This window comes from Lepeophtheirus salmonis, chromosome 1, assembly GCF_016086655.4.
Source record: "Lepeophtheirus salmonis chromosome 1, UVic_Lsal_1.4, whole genome shotgun sequence".
NCBI classification, from domain to species: domain Eukaryota; kingdom Metazoa; phylum Arthropoda; class Copepoda; order Siphonostomatoida; family Caligidae; genus Lepeophtheirus; species Lepeophtheirus salmonis.
In genome coordinates, this window is record NC_052131.2 from 53,845,426 (window position 1) to 53,865,801 (window position 20,376).

The 20,376-nt window shown below is 32.9% G+C and overlaps 1 protein-coding gene across 1 annotated transcript; it reads right to left on the minus strand.

Annotated features, from left to right (window-relative positions):
- Positions 1-256: 256 nt before the first annotated feature.
- LOC121132052 (uncharacterized) lies at positions 257-19,600 on the minus strand. Its single transcript, XM_040727491.2, has 12 exons — positions 19,561-19,600; positions 19,002-19,065; positions 17,285-17,359; positions 12,858-13,019; positions 12,617-12,755; positions 6,368-6,402; positions 6,025-6,304; positions 4,971-5,279; positions 4,470-4,907; positions 4,262-4,408; positions 3,865-4,198; positions 257-547 (listed from the first exon to the last, which is right to left on the minus strand). Exons 4-12 carry the CDS (start codon positions 13,011-13,013, stop codon positions 295-297), a joined length of 2,091 nt encoding a protein of 696 aa, XP_040583425.2. The 5' UTR covers positions 13,014-13,019; positions 17,285-17,359; positions 19,002-19,065; positions 19,561-19,600; the 3' UTR covers positions 257-294.
- Positions 19,601-20,376: the final 776 nt, after the last annotated feature.

Consider the following 20,376-nt stretch of genomic DNA (forward strand, 5'->3'; position numbering starts at 1 on the left):
AAAAGAAAAAAGTAGATAAAAGCTTTCAAAATATCTTTTATTGTTTGACAAAAATTGTATTAAATTATTTTATGTAAAATAACTGAAAATTTATTTTAAAGTAAAGAGTTATAGTTTTTTTAAATAATTTTTGATAGAGATGTGTGTCCTAAAGATGACTTTGTAGGACTATGTAATTTCGCATAGATTAGTTTCATACCCCAAGGCAACTTTTTCTGTCTACTTGTAGTCAAAATTCGAAAAAAAAGGTTCATAATTTGCCTAAAGAACATTAGATGTTAATTATATTTCATTCTAAAAAAAATTATAATTATAAAAGCAGTTATCCGATCCTGATATGAAAATTCCTGGTCCTTTATCTTCGTTACTCTCTGTATCGTAGCCGGATATCGTGTCCATGAGTATACATTTTTTTGATGTGAGTGTTTCGATATATGTATAGTAATGACAGTCCAATACACTTTGGCAAATGAGTCGACAGTCCTTGAGACCCATTTCCTCACTGATACTCCTTGTCCATCCAACATTGGACTTTAAGCGTATTCCTCTGAAGTTAAGAAATAAAAATTTGATAATAATTGAGGCATAAATAGGGCGTCCGCGGGATGTGGGGTGGAGAGGCTGAAGTGGGGAGTCCCCAATTAGGCAATTTATCCATCCTCCAAAAATTTTATATTTGAAATTTTTTTGTGAATAGCTTTTTTCCAAAAAAATTTCTATTTAATATTTAATTTTAGAATTTTTTTCAATAAAATTTAATTTGTTCTAAGCATCATTAAGTTTTTGAAACTTTTTACGAAAAAAAAAAAAATATGATATTTACTTTTTAAATTTTTTTTCCAGAAAATTAATTTTTTTGTAAACAGCTGTGAATTTTTGATTTTTTTCCCAAAAATACTATTTTTCTTGTGGATAGCTGTGGATTTTTGAAACTTTGTACCCACAAACTTGTTGTTTGATATTTAATTTTTTAATTTTTTTTAAACTCCAAAAACTTAAAAAAATTATATATATCTGTATATATAATCCGGCAGACGCCCCTGATAGATATGATATATATAATTGTTTGGAGGACCCGTGAATTGAACTTTTTGTACATTTTATTTTATTTTGAAACTTTTTTTCTATAAAGAAACAGACACAAAGGCCCCAAATCAGTAGGTAATTGGTCATATTCAAAACAGTGATATGGGGAAAAGAGGTAGAATATCAAATCAGACAACAAAGAACTGTAACACTCGATGCACTTAACATGGGCTTACCTACCCAACACAAAACACAGCTGCCGACTCCGTCGTCTCACTTGATACGTCAAGGACAATTATGTAAATCCGATGTGTTTATTAAGTGGCCCATTAATTTGTAACTGGTAGTTTAAAGAAAGAATTTTATTTTCACTAACAGCTGTCATTATTATTATTTGATTCCTGAGTCGTGAAAATCCTTTTCTAAATATATTCAATTATATTCAAAACCGGATTGAACGTTCGTGTGTGCTCAACAAAGACGGAGCGTAACCCTGAGGATTGGTTGTGGAGTTATAATTGTGAGGCCTTATTGGACTTAGAGTAGAATTGGGGATTAAAATCCGAGTAATTCTAGCAAATGTCCCTGTTTTTATAGTTTTTTCCTTCCTCTCTTGTCACAGCTGATTATAGCTGATCTTCTCTCCTCCAAAACATTCTTCAAATTGTTAGGGTTACCATGTTGATTTTCGGTTTCTTTTTTTTTTAATGCCCATTCAACACTAGATTTTCCTCTTTGGTCATGACTATTTGATAATTTAATATTTTTAATAAGTTGTGATCTGCTTCCAAAAGGATGGGAATACAATTTATTGTTGATTCCTACATTTTCAAATTCTTATATATTTGGCCATCAGATTTTTTCTATGAAGAAATTATGGCTATCATTTAGAAATATACATTTATAGCTACGCTTCTAATAAAATATTAGCAAGCAATATTACCATATAGTATCGAATATATGTAATTCATTTTAAAAAATGTGGAGAAACAGTGTACCAATGATAGTCTGGCATTATTTAAAAGATAAATAGCAGTTAGTGGGATTGACTTATTTTGCCAACTACAGGAGATTTTGGCCATTGTTTCTGTTTCTTATCTAAAAGTCTTCAATTACAATAGTACAAAAATAAAGATTTGATTCGAAAAAATCAGAATATTGGGATCGAATGAATTCTTATACGAGGGTGGTCTGTAACGTTTCCGACTTCAACGGGAAGATGGGAATCCTTGTAAATAAATGTTACCACATCTGTCTAGCATCTGTTGACAGTTACTCACAAAAGTTTAAGGGATTTTGGACTTGTAGTTGTTATATAAACGTCGTTTGAGTGAGTGTCTTTGGCGGGAAAAAAATTCTAACTTTTTATTTTTTAACATCATTCAATTAGATTAGTAAAGCTAAAAAAGTTGAAAGACAAAAAGCTAGACTCATAATCTATTTATAGGTACGCCTTCCCTTTAAAGCTTTCAGGGAGAATTTCTAATTCTTTTATGACTTTCAGTAATGCTTTTAGTCAATAAAAAGGAAATTGCAGATTTTGTATTACTATAGGGTTAGCTTGTGTAGGTTTTTTATATAAATACTCATTTGTGGCTTGAGATATGCACTAGCTCTAAACAAATGCGAACTTTGTCGCAATTTAGGTTTCAAGACTCCTCTTCCCCAGAAATAGATGAGTTCATTTTATTCGATGATATTGAAAAATCTCCCTCTAAGTCACCATACTTCCCCAGAAGGAGATATGTGGCAGCATCGCTTGGGGAAGTGAGATTATGTTGGAAAAAATAATTCAGAGATGTTTACGATAAAATCATTTTTTTTGGAAAAAAAATTCAAAAACACACAGCTATAAACAAAAATTATAGAAAAAAATGTCAAAAGTACGTAGCTATAGAAAGAAAATAATATTTTTTGAAAAAATTACAAAAATCAATAGGTGCCTCATACAAAATTAATTTTTGAAAAAATATTTCAAAAATTTACAGCTATATACAAAAAAAAAAAAGATTATAAAAGTCCGTAGATATAGAAACAAAATTATAAAAGTCAGTAGATATAGAAAGAATATTATATGAAAAAAAAATTACAAAAATCAATTGGTGACTAATATAAAATTCATTTTTTGAAAAAATATTTCAAAAAATAAATTTCAAATATTAAATTTTTGGAAAAAAAATTAACAAATTCACAGCTTTATACAAAATAAAAATTTGAAAAAAATTATAAAAATCCGTAGATATAGAAAGAATATTATATTTTTGTGAAAAAAATTACAAAAATCAATTGGTGACCAAAATAAAATTAATTTTTTGAAAAAATATTTCAAAAAGTAAATTTCAATTATTAAATTTTTCGGAAATTTTTTCTAAAAATCTATAATTATTTTGCCCTTCAGCCAACCCCTGCAGACACCCCTGTGTAGACACATCTGTATTTGTAATAATTCAATACAGAAACAATATATCTGAACAAATGTTTGGAAGCCAAAATATCCAGCTCTTTTAACTGAGCCTAGCCGAAAGAGCCGGTTTTCTAAATACAACCGGAATTCCCATTACAGCTACATAGATGTGACTAGCTTTAATTTTTAGTGCTGCCGTTTTCAGACTGATGTTGGAAACTTTTCAGACCAATCTTGTATATCTAATAAAAGCTATAAACCTTTGATAGCAACTCAACACATTCTAAAAATCTGAATATATAAACCATAATTTAGTCAAATATGTATGAGGTAAACAAATTACTATTGAGTTTCATTCTATTTCTAGATTTTGTTTATGATGGCTTTCGTGTTGACGTACATCATGTATTCATACTTCTACCCTTTATATTTACCTTAGTGTACAGGGCTCATCTTCAACCTCTAATGCTTCAAAAACCGCATTAAAAGGTATGTTAGCTTCCTCGTTTGGTTCAACAGCCGAGGTCGAAGGTAATTTATCATCCTCGTTCGATTCAACAACCGGCGAAGAAGGTAATTTATCTTCTTCGTCTAGTTCAAACCCCGGAGTAGAAGGTTTACCATCCTCGTTTGATTCCAAATCCAGAGTAGAAGGTATTTTACCTGCATCGTTGGTTTCTGAACCCAGAGTAGAAGGTATTTTATCATCTTCGCCTGATTCCAAACTTTGAGTAGCAGGTATTTTATCCTCCTCGTTCGATTCCAAATCTGGAATAGAAGGTAATTTACCTTCTTTGTCTGATTCCAAACTTGGAGTAGAAGGTATTTTACCTGCATTGTCGGTTTCTGAACCAAGAGTAGAAGGTAATTTACCTTCCTCACCTAATTCTAAACTCGGAATAGAAGGTATTTTATCCTCCTCGCCTGACTCCAAGCCCTGAGTAGTAGGTATATTACCGTTTTCGTTCGATTCCAAACCTGGAATAAAAGGTAATTTAACTTCCTTGTCTGATTCCAAACTGGGTAGAAGGTATTTTACCTGCATCGTTGGTTTCAAACCCCAGAAAAGACGGTTTACCTTCCTCGTTTGATTGCAAATCCGGAGTAGAGGGTATTTTACCTTCCTCATTCGATTCCAGACCCGGAGTGGAAGATAATATTCCTTCATTGTCTGATTCCAAACTCGGAGTAGAAAAAATTATTCCTGTGTCGATTGCTTCCAAAGCTGGAGTAGAAAGTGTTAGATCATCCTCGCCTGATTCCAAACCCGGAGTAGAAAGTATTATTCCCGCTTCGTTTGCTTCAAAAGCCGTAGTAGAAAGTGTTTGACTATCCTCGTCTGATTCGAAACCCGGAGTAAAAGGTATTTTGCTTTCCTCATCAGAGACCATATTCAGAGTGGAAGGTATTTTACCTCCATCGTTTGATTCGGAACCCAGGGCAGAAGTTATTTTATCTTCATTGTTTGTTTCCAAACCTGGAGTAAAGGGTATTGTACCCGTATTATTTGATTCCAACTCGGGAGTAGAAGGTATTTTACCTTCATCCTCGAATCCAAAAACTGGCGTAGAAAGTATTGGACCTGCATCGTTTGATTCAAAAGCCAGAGTAGAAGGTATTTTACCTTCCTCGTCTGATTCCAAAACCGAAGTAAAAGTTAATTTATCTCCCTCGTTTGGTTCACTTTGACTCGAGGTCACGGGACAATCGTTCTCCATTTTGCATAAGCCACTTTGAAAGGATCTTCCATTACATTGCCCTTCATTAGCACATTTTCTTTTTCGAACCGTGATTCCAAGTCCGCAGTCGGCTGAGCATTCACTCCATTCATTGTAATTTGACCAGGGTCCTGGTTATGGTAAAAAGAATTATTTGAATTTCTCAGAGTAGTACCGCTCAGTAATTATTGTTTTTGTTAAACCTTTCAAACAAAGTATTGAAATGTAGATCACGTGATTAATATATATAATGTTTTTTTTTGTCTACTTGGAGCATTGAACCTTACTCTATAGCTGGGGATGGGATTTTTAGATAGCACGATGACAAAGCAGGAGCAAGGCTTGTGGTAGTAATTAACATATGCTGCCTGTTATATGATATATGACTTTTTACGCCTATTTTTTCAATTTCTTATATTGGAGTTAGGTTAATGAGACATTTTAGATACTTAACGAATGTTGGTGTGACATTTACAAATGATCAATAATGTCAACCTCAGCTTATTAATTATTGGGTATTAAATCGGTAATGACATCATCGATTAGTTGTAAAGTAATTTTTTTACATTAGAAAGCTGGAGGGTACATGTCACAGGGTTTCCTCGCTTGAAAAAATGAGGTTTGTACGGTGGGCTTTCATGCTCAGGCCTAAACCGAATCCACCTCTACTCCTAACAACTTTTCAAGTTCAGTCTTTGATGACGTCACTTAACTTTATTTATTCTTATTTTAATAAGTTTTAGGCCGACAGTCGTAACAACCGGTATTAAAACTATACTAGACTATACCGAATAATTGAGGACCAACACAATACTAAGACTCAGGCCCCAACGGCCTCCCAGGGATTACGACACTGATATATATACTTGATCTAACCTGAGCTACAAACTTGATCCACTATCAGCTCTTTGACAACTTGGGGATTCTTGTTCAAATTGACACAGACCTCAGTTGGAACTTCTTGGCATTTAAGTTCATTCTTAATCTGTGGAATCAATTTTGTCTCATTCCTGCAGCTTTGAAATGGAACTAGATCACATTTTTCCCGAGGGATTTGTTGAATAACAGACTTTTGAACTTTTTTACAGCTCTTAGTCTCTTTCGGATCTGGTTTGCAGACGGATGGAGCGCAGATCTTCTTTGAAATTAATTTGCACTATATAAAAATGAAATTTGAATGACAAGGACATGGAAAAATACAGTACTCTTTATTTCTTACTTCAATTTTCGAATTATCTGAGTTTTCCTCGCAAACTGTATATAAAAAATAATTATGATTAGTCAATAAAAATGAATAAATTATAGAGTTGTAAAATGTAAGCATTTACTCGTGTCCTAGTTTTGTTTCTGTTTGTAGTCTGAACAATGATTTTTTTAAACGATTTAAAGATATTATCATAGTTCACTCATTCTTAAAGAAACCATATATTAAAGGGGAGTTGCCTCATCTAATAAGGGCGTTTGAAAAGATCGTACATAGTCCGACAGATGTCACAACTGGTGCGTGTCTAGGCTATGCTTAGTTAGTAACATCTATTGGAAGAGCACACGACCACTTTCAGAATCGAGGAAGTGATCAGAAATATTATGGCGACTGTCTTTTGGATTCACAAGGAATAATCCTTATCTACTATCTGGAAAAAGGGTATATTATTCATCATTATTGGACCGTTTGACAAACGGAGTTGCTAAAAAAACGCCCATGATCTTCCACAAAAAAAGTCCTTTTCCATCACGACAATGGACCAGCTCACACCTAAACAGTTGTGGTGACAAAATTAACGGAAAAAGGGTTTCAACTCGAGATGCCCACAGCACTATCAATCTCATTCCCCTTCACTCTTCTGTCATCCATCACCATATCAGGGATTTATTGGATTTTTCGGAATAGTAACCTCAACAGGAGTCCAGAAGGTTCAGCGTACCTTGTGCCCATATGACCACTTCGAAAAATTTGAAATAACTTATAAACTGTTCTAGTCCCATAAACTAAAATCACCTTAATGTTTATCAAAGTTATTTATAGTCTCCACAGACGTTTTTCCTTTTATAAAGTAATGTTTAATCAACACACGAAATTTTTTGTCCATTTTTTGAAAATCACTCCACTTCCTCGATTCAAACGAATGCCAAACAGAAAGAAATAGATCGATTAGACTAAAAGTTGGTGTGTGTTCATCTAAGAGATGCTAATAACCAAACATAACCTCTAAACGTACCTGTAGTGCCATCTATCAGACTTTTCAAAAAACCCTCTTTCATGCAAATGACTCAATATTTTTGAAACGGGCCAATAAACAATTTGTTCCCAAAAACATTGTATATTATAATCTTCAAAACCCTAAAAACAACCATTCCTTTTAAAACAAAGAGGGATTGTGATTAAAAAAATGTCTTGTTTGGGGAGTAAAAATCCCATGATAAATTAAATTTTGGAAGCATCAACGTTATTGACGTGTTTAAGGTTCGCAAATTTATATTTTCGCAGACTTTTCTCGGTCCCACATAAGAAATGTTCTACATCACAGAGCCTGTTCATTTTGAAAGGGAGAGATGATCAGTTTTGATGATTTTTTTGCATACAAATCTCCGAAATAAATCGTCCATTCTCAAACACGTATTTACAAACATACCAGAGATACGGATACTCATTAGTATAAAGGAACTTTATATGAGTCTCCTCAGAAAAGACAAAGATTAACTTTGATGATTAATTGGAGATTCATAGGTGTAATCCCTTGTTAGACTCAGAGTATATTTGAGAATCGACTACAGGAGAAGTAATCCCTTCCTATGTCAGGGGCGTTCGCAGGATTAAATATATATTTTATTTTTTGTTGGAGGAGGGAGGGTGGGGAAGAAGCAATTTTTTTAAATTTTATGAAAAGAATTAACATATTATGAAAACAATTGAAAAAAATAATTTTAAATAAAAAAAAAATATATATTCAAAAATTAAATCTTTTAGAAAAAAAAATCAAAAATTTAGAGCTTTTCAGAAACATTAAATTTTTTGACAAAAAAATTAACAACAATTTACAAAAACATTAAAAAATTGAAAAGTAAATTTTTTCGCCAAACATTTCAAATATATATTCAAATATTATATTTTTTGGAAAAAAAAATTAAAAATCCAATGTTATTGAGAAACATTAAATTTTTGGAAAAAAAAAAAAAATTGCAACTATTTACAAAAATATTAAACTTTTTTTTTGAAATATTCAAATTTTTGGAAAAAACGTTTCGAAAATCCACAATTGTAAACAAGAAATTTTGTTTTTTTTTAAAATTAAATTTTAATTATATAATTTTTTGAAAAAAAAATTCAAATATTACCTTTATCGTAAAAAAAATTTCAAAAATCCATAGTAATTAACAAAAAATTGAGAAATTTAATTTTATTTCAATTTAATATTTGTCAAATTTTTTGAAAACAAAAATCAAATTTCAAATTTTTTAGTAAAAAGCAAAGATTCCTTCATTTTTTTTTTGGGGGGGGGGTAAAGCCCCTCCAGCTCACCCTCTGCAGACGCCCCTATTATTTCCATGCTAAATAACTGTGGGACTTGCTTTTATTTCCTTCAACTCATATCTGTTTACAGCTATTCTAATAAAATCTCATGACAGCTATACTGGCTTTTCCCCTTAATATTATTCAAATAGAAAAATTTCACCTGTGATATCAGGACGTTTTATTATATTAGCTGAGATATAGGAAATATACACAATTACCACTCTTTATATAGCAAAAAGGTATGCTGGGATACACGGTTGTGGATTTCGAATATACTCTGATTCTAAAAGGAACTTATACTTATAATTAGAGACGTAATTCCTTTGTATTTTGGGCTTCTTAAAAAGAACATTTTAACCCTGACCATTTTAAGAAAGCTTTGTAGGAGAACAGCTTAACTATCATGACGTTTCATTAGATCAGCTACAATCAGCTTTGACAAGAGAGGAAGCGAAAAGGATATAAACATTGGCAAGAATTACTCCGATGTCGATCCCCAATTCTACTCGACATCAACAAGGATTTACAGCTATAACTCCGCAAAAAGTCCTCAAGGTTAACTCCATATTTTATGCGCACATACGAATGTTCAATTGGGGTTTGAATATAATTGAATCTATTTATGAAAGGATGTTCACTACTACTCAGGAATTAAATAATAATGACAACTATTAAGGAAAAGAAAATCCCTTCTTCAGATTACCAATTTCAAAAAAACGGGACATCTAAAAAATATACATGATTTGCATCATTACTAATAATTCCCCAAGATCTCATCAGCCTTACTCTACGTCATTCACGAGTAGGGGTGTGGTGTAAATCGTGTTAATTTTTGAGCTCGCTTATTTTTTGAAATTGGTCATCTAAAGAAGGAATCTTCTTTTCCTTAGCAGTTGTCATTAGTATTTAATTCCTGAGTAGTCAACATCCATTTCTAAATAGATTGTATTAGATTCAAAACCTGTTTGAACGTTTGTGTGTGCCCATAAAAGAGAGAGTGTAACTCTAAGGATTTGTGGGTGAGTTATTATTCCTTGTTGGACTCACAATGGAATTGGAGATCGACATCGGAGCCATGAGGTCAAACATAAAAGAAAGTCACAAAATACCAACCATAATACCCCTTTCCCCCATTCACACAAGTATTTCAGACAGTCTCAAATTGTACATTCTCTTAAGCAATAATAATTATATAAACACACCAAAGCTCAAACTGGGTGTGACTGATGATTTTTCTAAATGCATAACTATATAAAGTACGTGTCGGTCCATAATAAAGAGAGTATTAAAGCAACTACCATCCTTTGAAAACGGCTGTATCCGTATCTAACATTTGGTAACAGTGGAGTGAACCTAAACTAGCCTAAGAAATGTTTGAAACGGATATGGCAGTAGAGGATGGTATTTCGTAATATTTAAACAGCCATATATTGAAAAGCGGAAGAGAAATACGCAATTTTGAATACGGATAGAACAGTTGGGAAGAGGAAGGTAGTTGATTTAATACTCTCATCATTATGGACCAACACGTCCTTTATATAGTTATGCATTTGAGGACTACATCAGTCACGCCCAGTTTGAGTTTGGGGGGTATTTAAGTATTATTACTAACTATGTGTAATTTGAGACTGTTTGGAAAGCTTCTGTGTATGGGGTTGAACTATTATGTTTATTTTAAGACTGTCTTGAATGCTTGACCTCATGGTCAACACTAATGTCCTTGCTGAGTTGTTTATTCCCCTCCTTCCTCCTTGTCACAGCTGATCTCCTTCAAAACATTCTTCAAATAGTTAGGTTTACCAAATTGATTTTCCGTTTCTGCTTTTTAACATGCCCAAAATACACCAAATTTACATCTCTATTCATGAGCATAGATACTAGTGGTGACACATTAAGGTGCCCATTAAATCACTTTTTGTGAAAAAGTGAGAAATTGAGTCCTGAAATGTATTCCTTTAGATAAAAAAATACGAATCACAAAGTTTAAGCATTTTTTAAGAATATTTAAAGGTTGCTCAACGGTCCTAAAGTTAAGAACTTTTACATATTTTCGGAAAAAATGTGATTTTGTTTTAATATTCTCCATAGCCCTCACATTACCGCAGGTTGTTCGTAAAAGTAACAAATTTAGTTAAGTTAAACTTCTATCAAAAGATTTTTTATAAATGTTTCTGATGAATCCTTTTTACGTATCTTAAAGAAAGATAAAAATATTTGAGTGAAATGTAGCCTTTTTGCCTATCTGTCAGTTCACCTGCGTAGCACGGCCAATGAACAGCTACTGATATCTTTAAAAAAATCTTGATTACCCTTTTTATTACCTTTTTTTTGAGGAAAAACTATTTAGCAAAGTTGTATAAAATAAACAAATAAATTCTGTAAAATAAAAAATATTGCAATGAAAATTTAGTAGGAGCTAATTTTATTAATAAATTAACCCTAGATTTAGATAATATCTAGATGTTTGCCCTTTGAAAATTAGTTAATAATGATAACAGCGTTGAAAAATAGATAATACTCTACAAATTACAAACGACAAACAAATCGCACAGGCATTACGGTCATATTTCATACAACTATACATAGTTACTATGTCATTTTTATATTTAATTTATTTTTTATATAACAAAAGTGCTTATATTTTACAACTCTATTTAGGAATATCAATGTACTAGTGATGGGACGATTAATCGGGAATCGGAGAACCCGGAAAATAATGTTCAATTTGCTATTTTGAATCTTATTATTTACTGGTATTTAACTATTAATATTTTTCTAAGTAATGAAAAAAATTATTCCCCTCCTCAAAAAAATTACATATCAAGTTGGATATTTGTAACTTTTTTACTTTACTAAACTTTTACTTTAATAGACAATTTAATATTTGATTTTTTTTTTCAAAAAAAATAAATTATGTGTGAATAACGATGTATTTTGGAAATTTTTCTCCGAAAAAATTTAATATTTGAATTTTTTTTTCAGAATTTCTTTCTTATATATATCAAATTTAATATTTGTAATTTTTAAAAAATAAATATTTTTTGTTAATAGCTGTAGATTTCGGAAATGTTTCTCTAAAAAAAATAATTTTTTTGTGAATAGCCATGGGTTTTTGAAATTTTTTTACAAAAAATTTAATTTTTTGTGAATATTAGAGAATTTAAAAAAAAAATTACATATCAAGTTGTGTATTTGTAATTTTTTTCAAAAATTTTAATATTTCAAATTTAATTTTTGTATTACTTTTTCAAAGAAAGTGCATAAACCAACCCCATTTCCCACAAAAAATTAATAAAATCTTGTGGACGTCTCTGATAGCAAAATGGTATTCTAACTATTTATTCCCAAAAAAATTAATTTTCTCTGAATAACTATGTATTTGGGAATTTTTTCGCTGAAAAATTTCATTTTTGATTTTTTTCTTCAAAAAATATCATATTACAAATTTAATATTTAAATTTAAGAAAAAAATTAGTTCTTCTAAATAGCTGTAGATTTCGGAAATTTTTCCCACAAAAAAATAATTTTGTAGGAATAGCTATGGATTTTGGAAATTCGTCTACAACAAATATAATTTTTTCTGATTATCTGTGGTTTTTGGAATTTTTTTTTGGAAAAAAATTATTGTTTAAGAAGGTCCAAAGGTTTTTGAAAAAAAAAATTTAAAAATATAATTTTTTGTGAATAGTTTTAAATTTTTAGAAAAATTTAATAATCAAAATGAATATTTGAAAAAAAAATATTTTTGGTTTTTCTTTCAAACAAATTGTAAAAACCAAGCCTCATCCCCCAAAAAATAAATAATAATAATTTGATGGACGCTTCTGATAATAAAATGGTATTTTTAGCTACTATTAAAATATTAAAGAATCGGCATCTAGAAATTTTACAAGAATTGCATTGGATTCGTGATTTTTTTTTTCTTTTGGGAACCACCCCATCACTAGAATATACCTGTTTGATGAACGTCCGTGCACACCTCACGGGGATCACATTTGTCCTTCTCTTTGCAAACCGTCACGTTAACAAGATAATGCTCGAACGAATATTTAATGTTGCAATTCTCTTTAAACGTTTCTGTACAAACTTTTACCTTTAAAATCAATTAATTATGCTTATATGAATTAGAAATTGTCCTTAATTCGGGGATTAAAAACCATTTAAAAGATAATGGGATAAACATTGATGAACTTACCTTCGTTGCATTAAAGAAGGTTTTAGGGTGAGGAATACATTTTTCCGTGTAGATTTCCTTACATTCAACCGTCTCATCTACTTTGACTCGATTAACTACTCGTGTCTGGTTATAACAGATGCTATCATTGGATGGGAACATGAGAACAACGTTCATTGGAGCCTGCAATTCGGTTATAAAAAAAGAAGACGCCTTAAACCTCTATTATTTGTCTTCAAATCATAATATGTGAACTTATTTAGGTTGTTTAACCAACTCAATATTAAAAAACATGTGCCTTTTTCATTTTCATCTTTGGGATTTTAGATATTCAGGTGTAGCAACATAACATCCTTTTTTATAATATCTGAGAGTCAGGCTATGTCATCAGGGTACACTCATCATGGGTAGAATCAGGGGCGTCCATTAAAATCTGAGCACTTACTAATTCAATCATCAATGAAAGATGAGAAAATTAAATTAATTCATATTTGATATATTAAAGCATGCCCAATTAGTTGTAAAACAAAACAAATCTGAGCTTTGTAGCTTACGTACAAGGCTACAAAAGTACACTTCAACGTAATCGACGAATTTCCATTTGCGCACTCGAAGCTGTTGAGCTTCTCCAAGATCACCGTCTATGCCGTCAGTAAGTCCGAAACGTTGGAGAGGAGAAAAAGCTCTGTCAAAAAGGCAGCAATATCCGGAGGAGTTACTCAAAATTCCCTGGTCAATCCCCTTATGCCCATGTGGTCACATGCAAAAAATCTCAGGATTTCACGCCAGATGGTTCAGAGATTTATAAAAAGTAGGTGGAAAGGCCCTTGTGAGGCTGGAGAGCCCCCTTTTGACACCAGGAATGAAAGAACCCCATCTACTCCGTAGAAAGATTCTTTTGAATGAGTCTTTTGTACCCTTTTTTACACTTTTGGGTCCCCTACAGCCTGATACCAACCCCCTCTACTACACTTTTTTGATTCATGTTGGTGGGAAGTCCTGCAGTATCTGTTATCCAAACAAGTAGGCCAATCAAAGCCACTGTCAGCCAGCACTGGGACGCTATGACAGTGGATTACATCTGCAGCGGGTGCCAGGCCTTCCGCCAGAACCTGGAAGCCATCATTGCCGCTAAGGTTGACTACAATAATTATTAGTAAAGTTCAGACATCCATCTATTTATTATATTAATTTTGTTGAAATTCTATTGTTAATTAATAAATTATATCTTGTTGAATTTTAAAATTCAAAGTGTAAGAAATTTAATGACCACAGGGTATTTGGGTGGTTTTTTTCTAGAGGTAAGATTCTAAAGTACTCTTTGGAAAACAATTAGTTGCTGTCATGGGCTGCACTAGTGATGGACGTACGTTTGCCGTCAAAATAATAATTGACAAAAAAAATTGAATTACAGAATAGTTTATAAAATTAAACAAATTACAATTACGCTTTTATGTTTTTATTGGTGAGATTGACGAAAATCAGTTAATTGATTCAATTTCTAAGATACAAAAAAATATATTTTAAATTCATTTTCCTAATGATTAAATTTAAAAAATTTAATGAACTTGAATAACTCAACAGTTTGTTATGTTCGAGAGCTAAAATTGTGCTTTACAGATTCGTAGTTCTGCAAAAATTATAAATTGGTCCGGCTTGTACAAATCGGCTAATTCGTAAACAGTTTAAACACCTTTGCATAATCGCCAATATCTAACTAATTTATGCAATTTGTTCAAATTAGGTTATTGGAAACATATTATTTCTGGAAAAACCAAAACTTTTAAGTCCTTTGCAGAATTGCCAATTTCTAATTAATTTAACGAATTAATCTTCAAACTTATTAAAAAAGAAATGTTGTTTATTAAACTGTACAGCTTTTTGTAAAAATTATTGTTCTTTTAAGATTTGTCAATGAAAAGTCATTCAAAGAGAAACAAACAAATTAAAAAATCAATAGGATTAACACACCGAATTACGGTTTATTAAGTCTATGAACAGAAGAAATATGATTTTTTTTTAGGTGTCCATGTTGAAGGAATGTGGTACCCTTAATTTGAGGTATCCCCTTATCACCTGATGAGAAGAAAAAGAGTAGAAACCTTGTTATTTCAATAGATAAAAGAAGAGTCATCCTTGATCAAAGGATATAATAGTATACGGGGTGTAGAAAAAGTAATGAAACCTTCTAAAAATAAATTTTTGAATAGTTGAGATTCTAAGCCTTTGATTGATGTACATCTTGAGAAAAAAAATTACGTATATGTCGCGATGGAGGCAAGAAGAGCCATCATAGGCAATTTAACCCACGCCGGGAGGACAACTTGGGACATCATGAAGGCCTTAAACGTCAGCAAGGCCCCAGTTTGTCGACTCAAAAACGGTTTGGCTGATGGGGACAACCTTAACGACAAGCCCAAGAGTAGAAGACACACCAAAGTGAAGCCTGAAGACATCATGTAGGCCTTTAAGGTCAACCCAAACATGGAGATGTCAGAATGTCGGCAAGACCATCCGAAAGGTTGGAGGAAGATCACTTAGAACAATTGAGAGGCACTTCTCTCCTAATGTAAAAAAGTACTCTGTCTTTAGCGATGTCAAAACAGCAACCGGGTAATTTTTTCTCGGATAAAAAGACCTCTATCGTTGGCACCGTCTAAAACAAGCAAAATGATCGAGTGGTATGCTTTGGCAAGACTGAAAACAGCATCAGGACAGACACCAAGACCAAACATCCTCCCTCTGTGATGATGTTGGGATTTGGCATCAACTGGAGGGAAAATGCCTCCAATTTGGTTTCCTGTGGAATACATGTTACCCACAACCGACAATTTGATGGTGTTGAAGAAAAATGAGGTCCCATAGATCACCAAGACCATGAACAAGTCCAACAAGGCCACATACGTATTTCAGCACGACGAGACTCTGGACCATAAAGCTAATATTGTACAAGAGTGGATGGATTGCAAGATGAACTTCTAGTCCAGAACCTTTGGCCCCCTCAGAGCCCATATCTGAATCCACTGGATTACTCCATTTTGTGGCAAATTGAGAAGAAGGCTTTCAAAGTCCGCCATCCTAATAATAATGCCCTGAAAACCTCTGTTAACCAGCAGTGGGGCATCTTAAAAAAGTTATACGTTGATAATGTGCTCAAAGGGTTCCAGTGGCGGTTAGACGCTGTCATTGAGGCTGATGTTAGCCATATTCCTAATTAATCTTCATTCTTATAGTAAAAAATATCATTAAATAAAATTTTCTATTTACAACATCATCCTGATCAGTTATGAGTATTTTAATTACTACTACTTAGACACAGGTCTCAGTACTTAATTTCTAAGTTTGATATATTTATTTAATTAATTGTAAAATAATAATTTATGTAAATATTATCTATTGATTTTAGGAATAATTATTTTTAGAAATATATGACATATTCAAGAGAATTTGTATTCATGCAAAAGGGGGGGGGGGAAGTTCGTCATCTATCTGGATACAACTTTTAAAACTGTGTAAGATAACTTCCCAAGTTTTAGGGCTCCCAAAAGTAAGGATTTTTTGCTTTTTACTAGAAAATTTAATATTCGAGTTATTTTTTCAAAAAATTTCATTTTTTGGGAATAGCTGTGGTTTTTTAATTTTTTTTCCAAAAAATTACATTTTGAAACTTTTTGAAACTAAATATCTTGCACCAGAAAAAAAAAAGAAATAAGTACAATTTCCACCGATTTCTTAATTTGGCCATAACTATTTCGATTTTGAATAAATTTAGGAAACGTTCTTTTCCTTATTGTTATTTTTTTGAGACAACAGTCATTTTTGATTAGTAACTCAACCCTCTATCTAGTCTCCTTGAACTCCAAAAAAACAGTTTTTGTGTGTTGTGGGAATATATAAGAGCTCCCCTTATTTAACCCCCCCCACCTTCACCCAAAAAAATTAAAAAATTGGCACCTTCGTCTTTGCCTCATCAAAGCCAAATGAAGCAAAATACAAAATGTTAGCGTCCTAGGTTCAACGATGTGAGCACCCATAGAGTACACACACAGACAAACTCAATCTTAAATCAGGTGTGTCCACAGGATAATATTTGGGGAGGGGGGGGCAGCCTGGTTTATGGAAAAAAAAATTAATCTAAATATAAAAAAGATTTCAAGAAAAAATTTGACAAATTAAGTTTTTCGTAAAAAAAAATTTACAATCCAGCTCTTTTACAAAAAAAATCAAAAATCTACTCAGAAAAAAAAAAAAATTGGGGAAAAATTTACGAAATATTATTTTTGGTAAAAAAATTTGCTTTAATTTACGAAATATTATTTTTGGTAAAAAAAAAATTTGCAAATTTTGCAGGGATTTTATAGTAAGTAATTTTTGAGCTAGCTCCTCTTAAACAAACATTCTGCCTACGTTCCTCCTGAAAGAAGTAGTTAATTATGATAATAACTTACCTTTCTTTGAAGAATGACCGCGGATTCAGTGATCCTAGAAATGGAGAGTCCCACTGTCACAGTGATGAAAAATCCCTGAAACTCAAACAAGAAAATAGTTATTTCTAAAACTATTATATCACTCTATAACCCAACTATACCAAGTATATACCCATTGCATTACCAACCATCAATGAAGATGACAATATCCCATTTATATAAATATTTTTTTAAATCAAATACCTACGATATTTGGGCATGCAAACGGTATATACTTTTTATACACAGTTGGTTAAAAACGAAGACGAAAGTGGATCATTTTACAAAAATAGACAAATGGGGTTGTCCCGTTTCTCAATAAAATCATCCAAAAGGTTGACTTAACATTGCATTTATTAGTGATGAGTTGAATGTCTAAAAATATGATGCAAATTTATAAAACACAATATTTATATTGTAAAGGGTGGACTGTTAATTAATGTTAATTTTCTCATGAACCTAGGAAGGTTTAGTGATTATTTTATAACATTCTGGTTCAGCCATCCTTTGTGCATGAATAGACTAGAATATAAATTTCGTCATCTCGCTATCATGAGTTAGCAAATAAACAAAAGGCAGCACATCTCAGATCTCTCAGATGGTTGAGTTAGCGAGGATTATTGAACTTGTGAAATGGTACAGGAGCCTGGTTTTCAAGATGTCCCAGACGAAAAACCATGAAGAAGACCTCACCAGGAGTGTAGCACACAATTTAAGAGGAATTCCTCACACCTTGTAAAGATAAAGGCGGATCCCACCAAATCGATTAATAGCCTCGCCAATGACTTATCCGTGGCTGCTAGGACCATCAGGAGGACTGCAAAGGTGGCCAAGATGAAGAATGATATGGAAGACTTTCTCAGAAAGCAAAAAGTGGAGGGAACATTTCAAGAGTCATCCAGAGTACTTGTCCAGCTTGGAGAAGAAGATCAAGGATGACCGCACCAAATTGATTAATCGCCGCGCCAACGACTTCTCCGTGGCTTCTAGGGCCATCAGGAAGGTCGTGAATGTTAACTTGAAATTGTCTTTATATATGAGGACCTCACGCAACCGTCTGATAGAAGGTTCAGCAAGACTATGTACCTCAAGAGTCCGCATTTTGCTGCCAAACCCCGTATCTCCCAACCATTTCTCGAAAAAGAACAATAAAAAGAAACCATTAATGCAAATATTTATAATACGTGGGTAATTTATTGGATCGTTTCAGTAGTTACGAGCCATCGGGACTTGGACGGTAGGGGATGTGAAGGAGATTGGTTTCTTCGCCCTCCACTAGCCTCCCTGTCTTCCATTCCTGCCGTACGACGATGTCTTTAGAATCAATATGAATTAATTTAGAAATACTTTTTTATTTTGTTTTCAGCTAATCCAATGTTCTGAACGTTGATTGGCTGAATAAGCTCTTATTAAGCTATGAACAATGACTAATTCTGATGTTAACAACACGATGAGCATAGTTAAAAATCATATGATCTGCTGGAATGCTTAAAAAAAGAAATCGAACATGATCATTGTATCCCTGAGAATTTGAGGAATATTTAGGAGAAGAGCGGTCTGGCTGTCATAGCTAACAGCTATATTATGAAGGAAATAATTACAAACACCCCCTCTGTTTCTATTAATGATAGTTGCCGATCCTCAATTCTACTCCGTGTCCAAATATAATTAGAGTTGTATAAAAAATGAACGCACTCACCCTAAAAATTTGAGGAATTTATGTGGAAGATCAGCTTAGCTGTCAAGACATTTAATTTAATTAACTGCAAGCAGCCGGGAAATTAAAGAAATAAACACAAATCTGATGTCGATCCTCAGTTCTACCTCCAATAAGGACTTAAACTAATAACTCTGTAACAAATCCTTAGTGTGACTCTCAGTCTTTCACGCACTAGTCATTACTTGATGATAACTTATCTGTAAATTAAAAGAACTTATTCATATTCCAACTACAAATAGACGCACCATTACGGGTCTTACATTTATAATGATGTAAATTCAGTGTGTTTTTTATCTGTCCCGTTAATTTGTGATTCCTAGTATTTTCTTTTCCTTAGCAGTTGTCATTGTTATTTAATTCTTGAGTAAGGAGCGTCCCTTCCTCCTAAATAGATTCCATTATATTCAAAACCTGTTTGAACGTTGATGTGTGCTCATAAAGATGGAGTGTAACCCGAAGGATTTGTTACGGAGATATAATTGTAACCCCTTGTTGAACTCAGAATAAAATTGGAGATCGACATCGGAGTAATTCTTGCCAATGTATATATCCTTTTCGCTTCCTCTCTTTTCAAAGTTGATTGTAGCTGATCTAAGGAAACGTCATCAACTTATTCTTTCTCTCCTCCAAAACATTCGTGGGAGAGAGGGGGTGGGGGCGGTTGACCAATTTACCGGGTGCACCAAAAAATCTTTACACTTTCAATCTAGAACTAGATGTATTTTAGCAACCAGTTGTAATAGGGTATATCAATAAAATAAAAATAACTAATATGATGTCTTGGCTACACTAATCATCGATGTAGCCCACCTATGTAGCCATGAAGGCTTCCAAGTGGACACGGAAGGGCATGCATCCATTGCAAATCAAGTCCTCAGACATGGCATCCCAGTGTTGCTTTACAGTGTCCTTGAGGTTGTTGATATTTGAGTGATGGACGGTGCATGTCTTGGATCCACAAGCACCCAAAAAGTGAATTCCAGCGGGTTGGCATACAGTGAGTAAGGGGTCCACATTTTCTTTGGCCAGAAAGACAAGTTGTCCTCCAACCAGTTCTGGGTCTTTTTGGACGTGTGTGTTGGTGCACCATCCTGCTGGAACACCACGGCCATGCCCGGATGGTTGATCTGCAATATCCGTTGGTTTCTTGCCAGTGTCCTAAAAGTACAAATACTGAAATTCGTTTGTCAGTTAGGAAAGTTTTTTTAGTATTTGGCCAGAATAATTTTACCGCATTCACAAAAATCTTGATTTATGTAGCAAAAAGTAAGTTGAAAGATTTTTTCGCCGCACCCGGTATATATATTTTAGAATGAGGGAGAGGGAAGGGATATGGAATATTTCGGAGTCCAAT

Excerpts from the sequence above, each read along its gene's own strand:
- LOC121132052 (XM_040727491.2), bottom strand. The coding sequence starts at position 13,013 with ATGAACGTTGTTCTCATGTTCCCATCCAATGATAGCATCTGTTATAAC. Across the intron at positions 5,280-6,024 it reads GGATCAAGTTTGTAGCTCAG|GACCCTGGTCAAATTACAAT; the intron begins GTTAGATCAAGT and ends TACCATAACCAG. Across the intron at positions 4,409-4,469 it reads GTTTGAAACCAACGATGCAG|GTTTGGAATCGAACGAAAAC; the intron begins GTAAAATACCTT and ends CTTTTATTCCAG.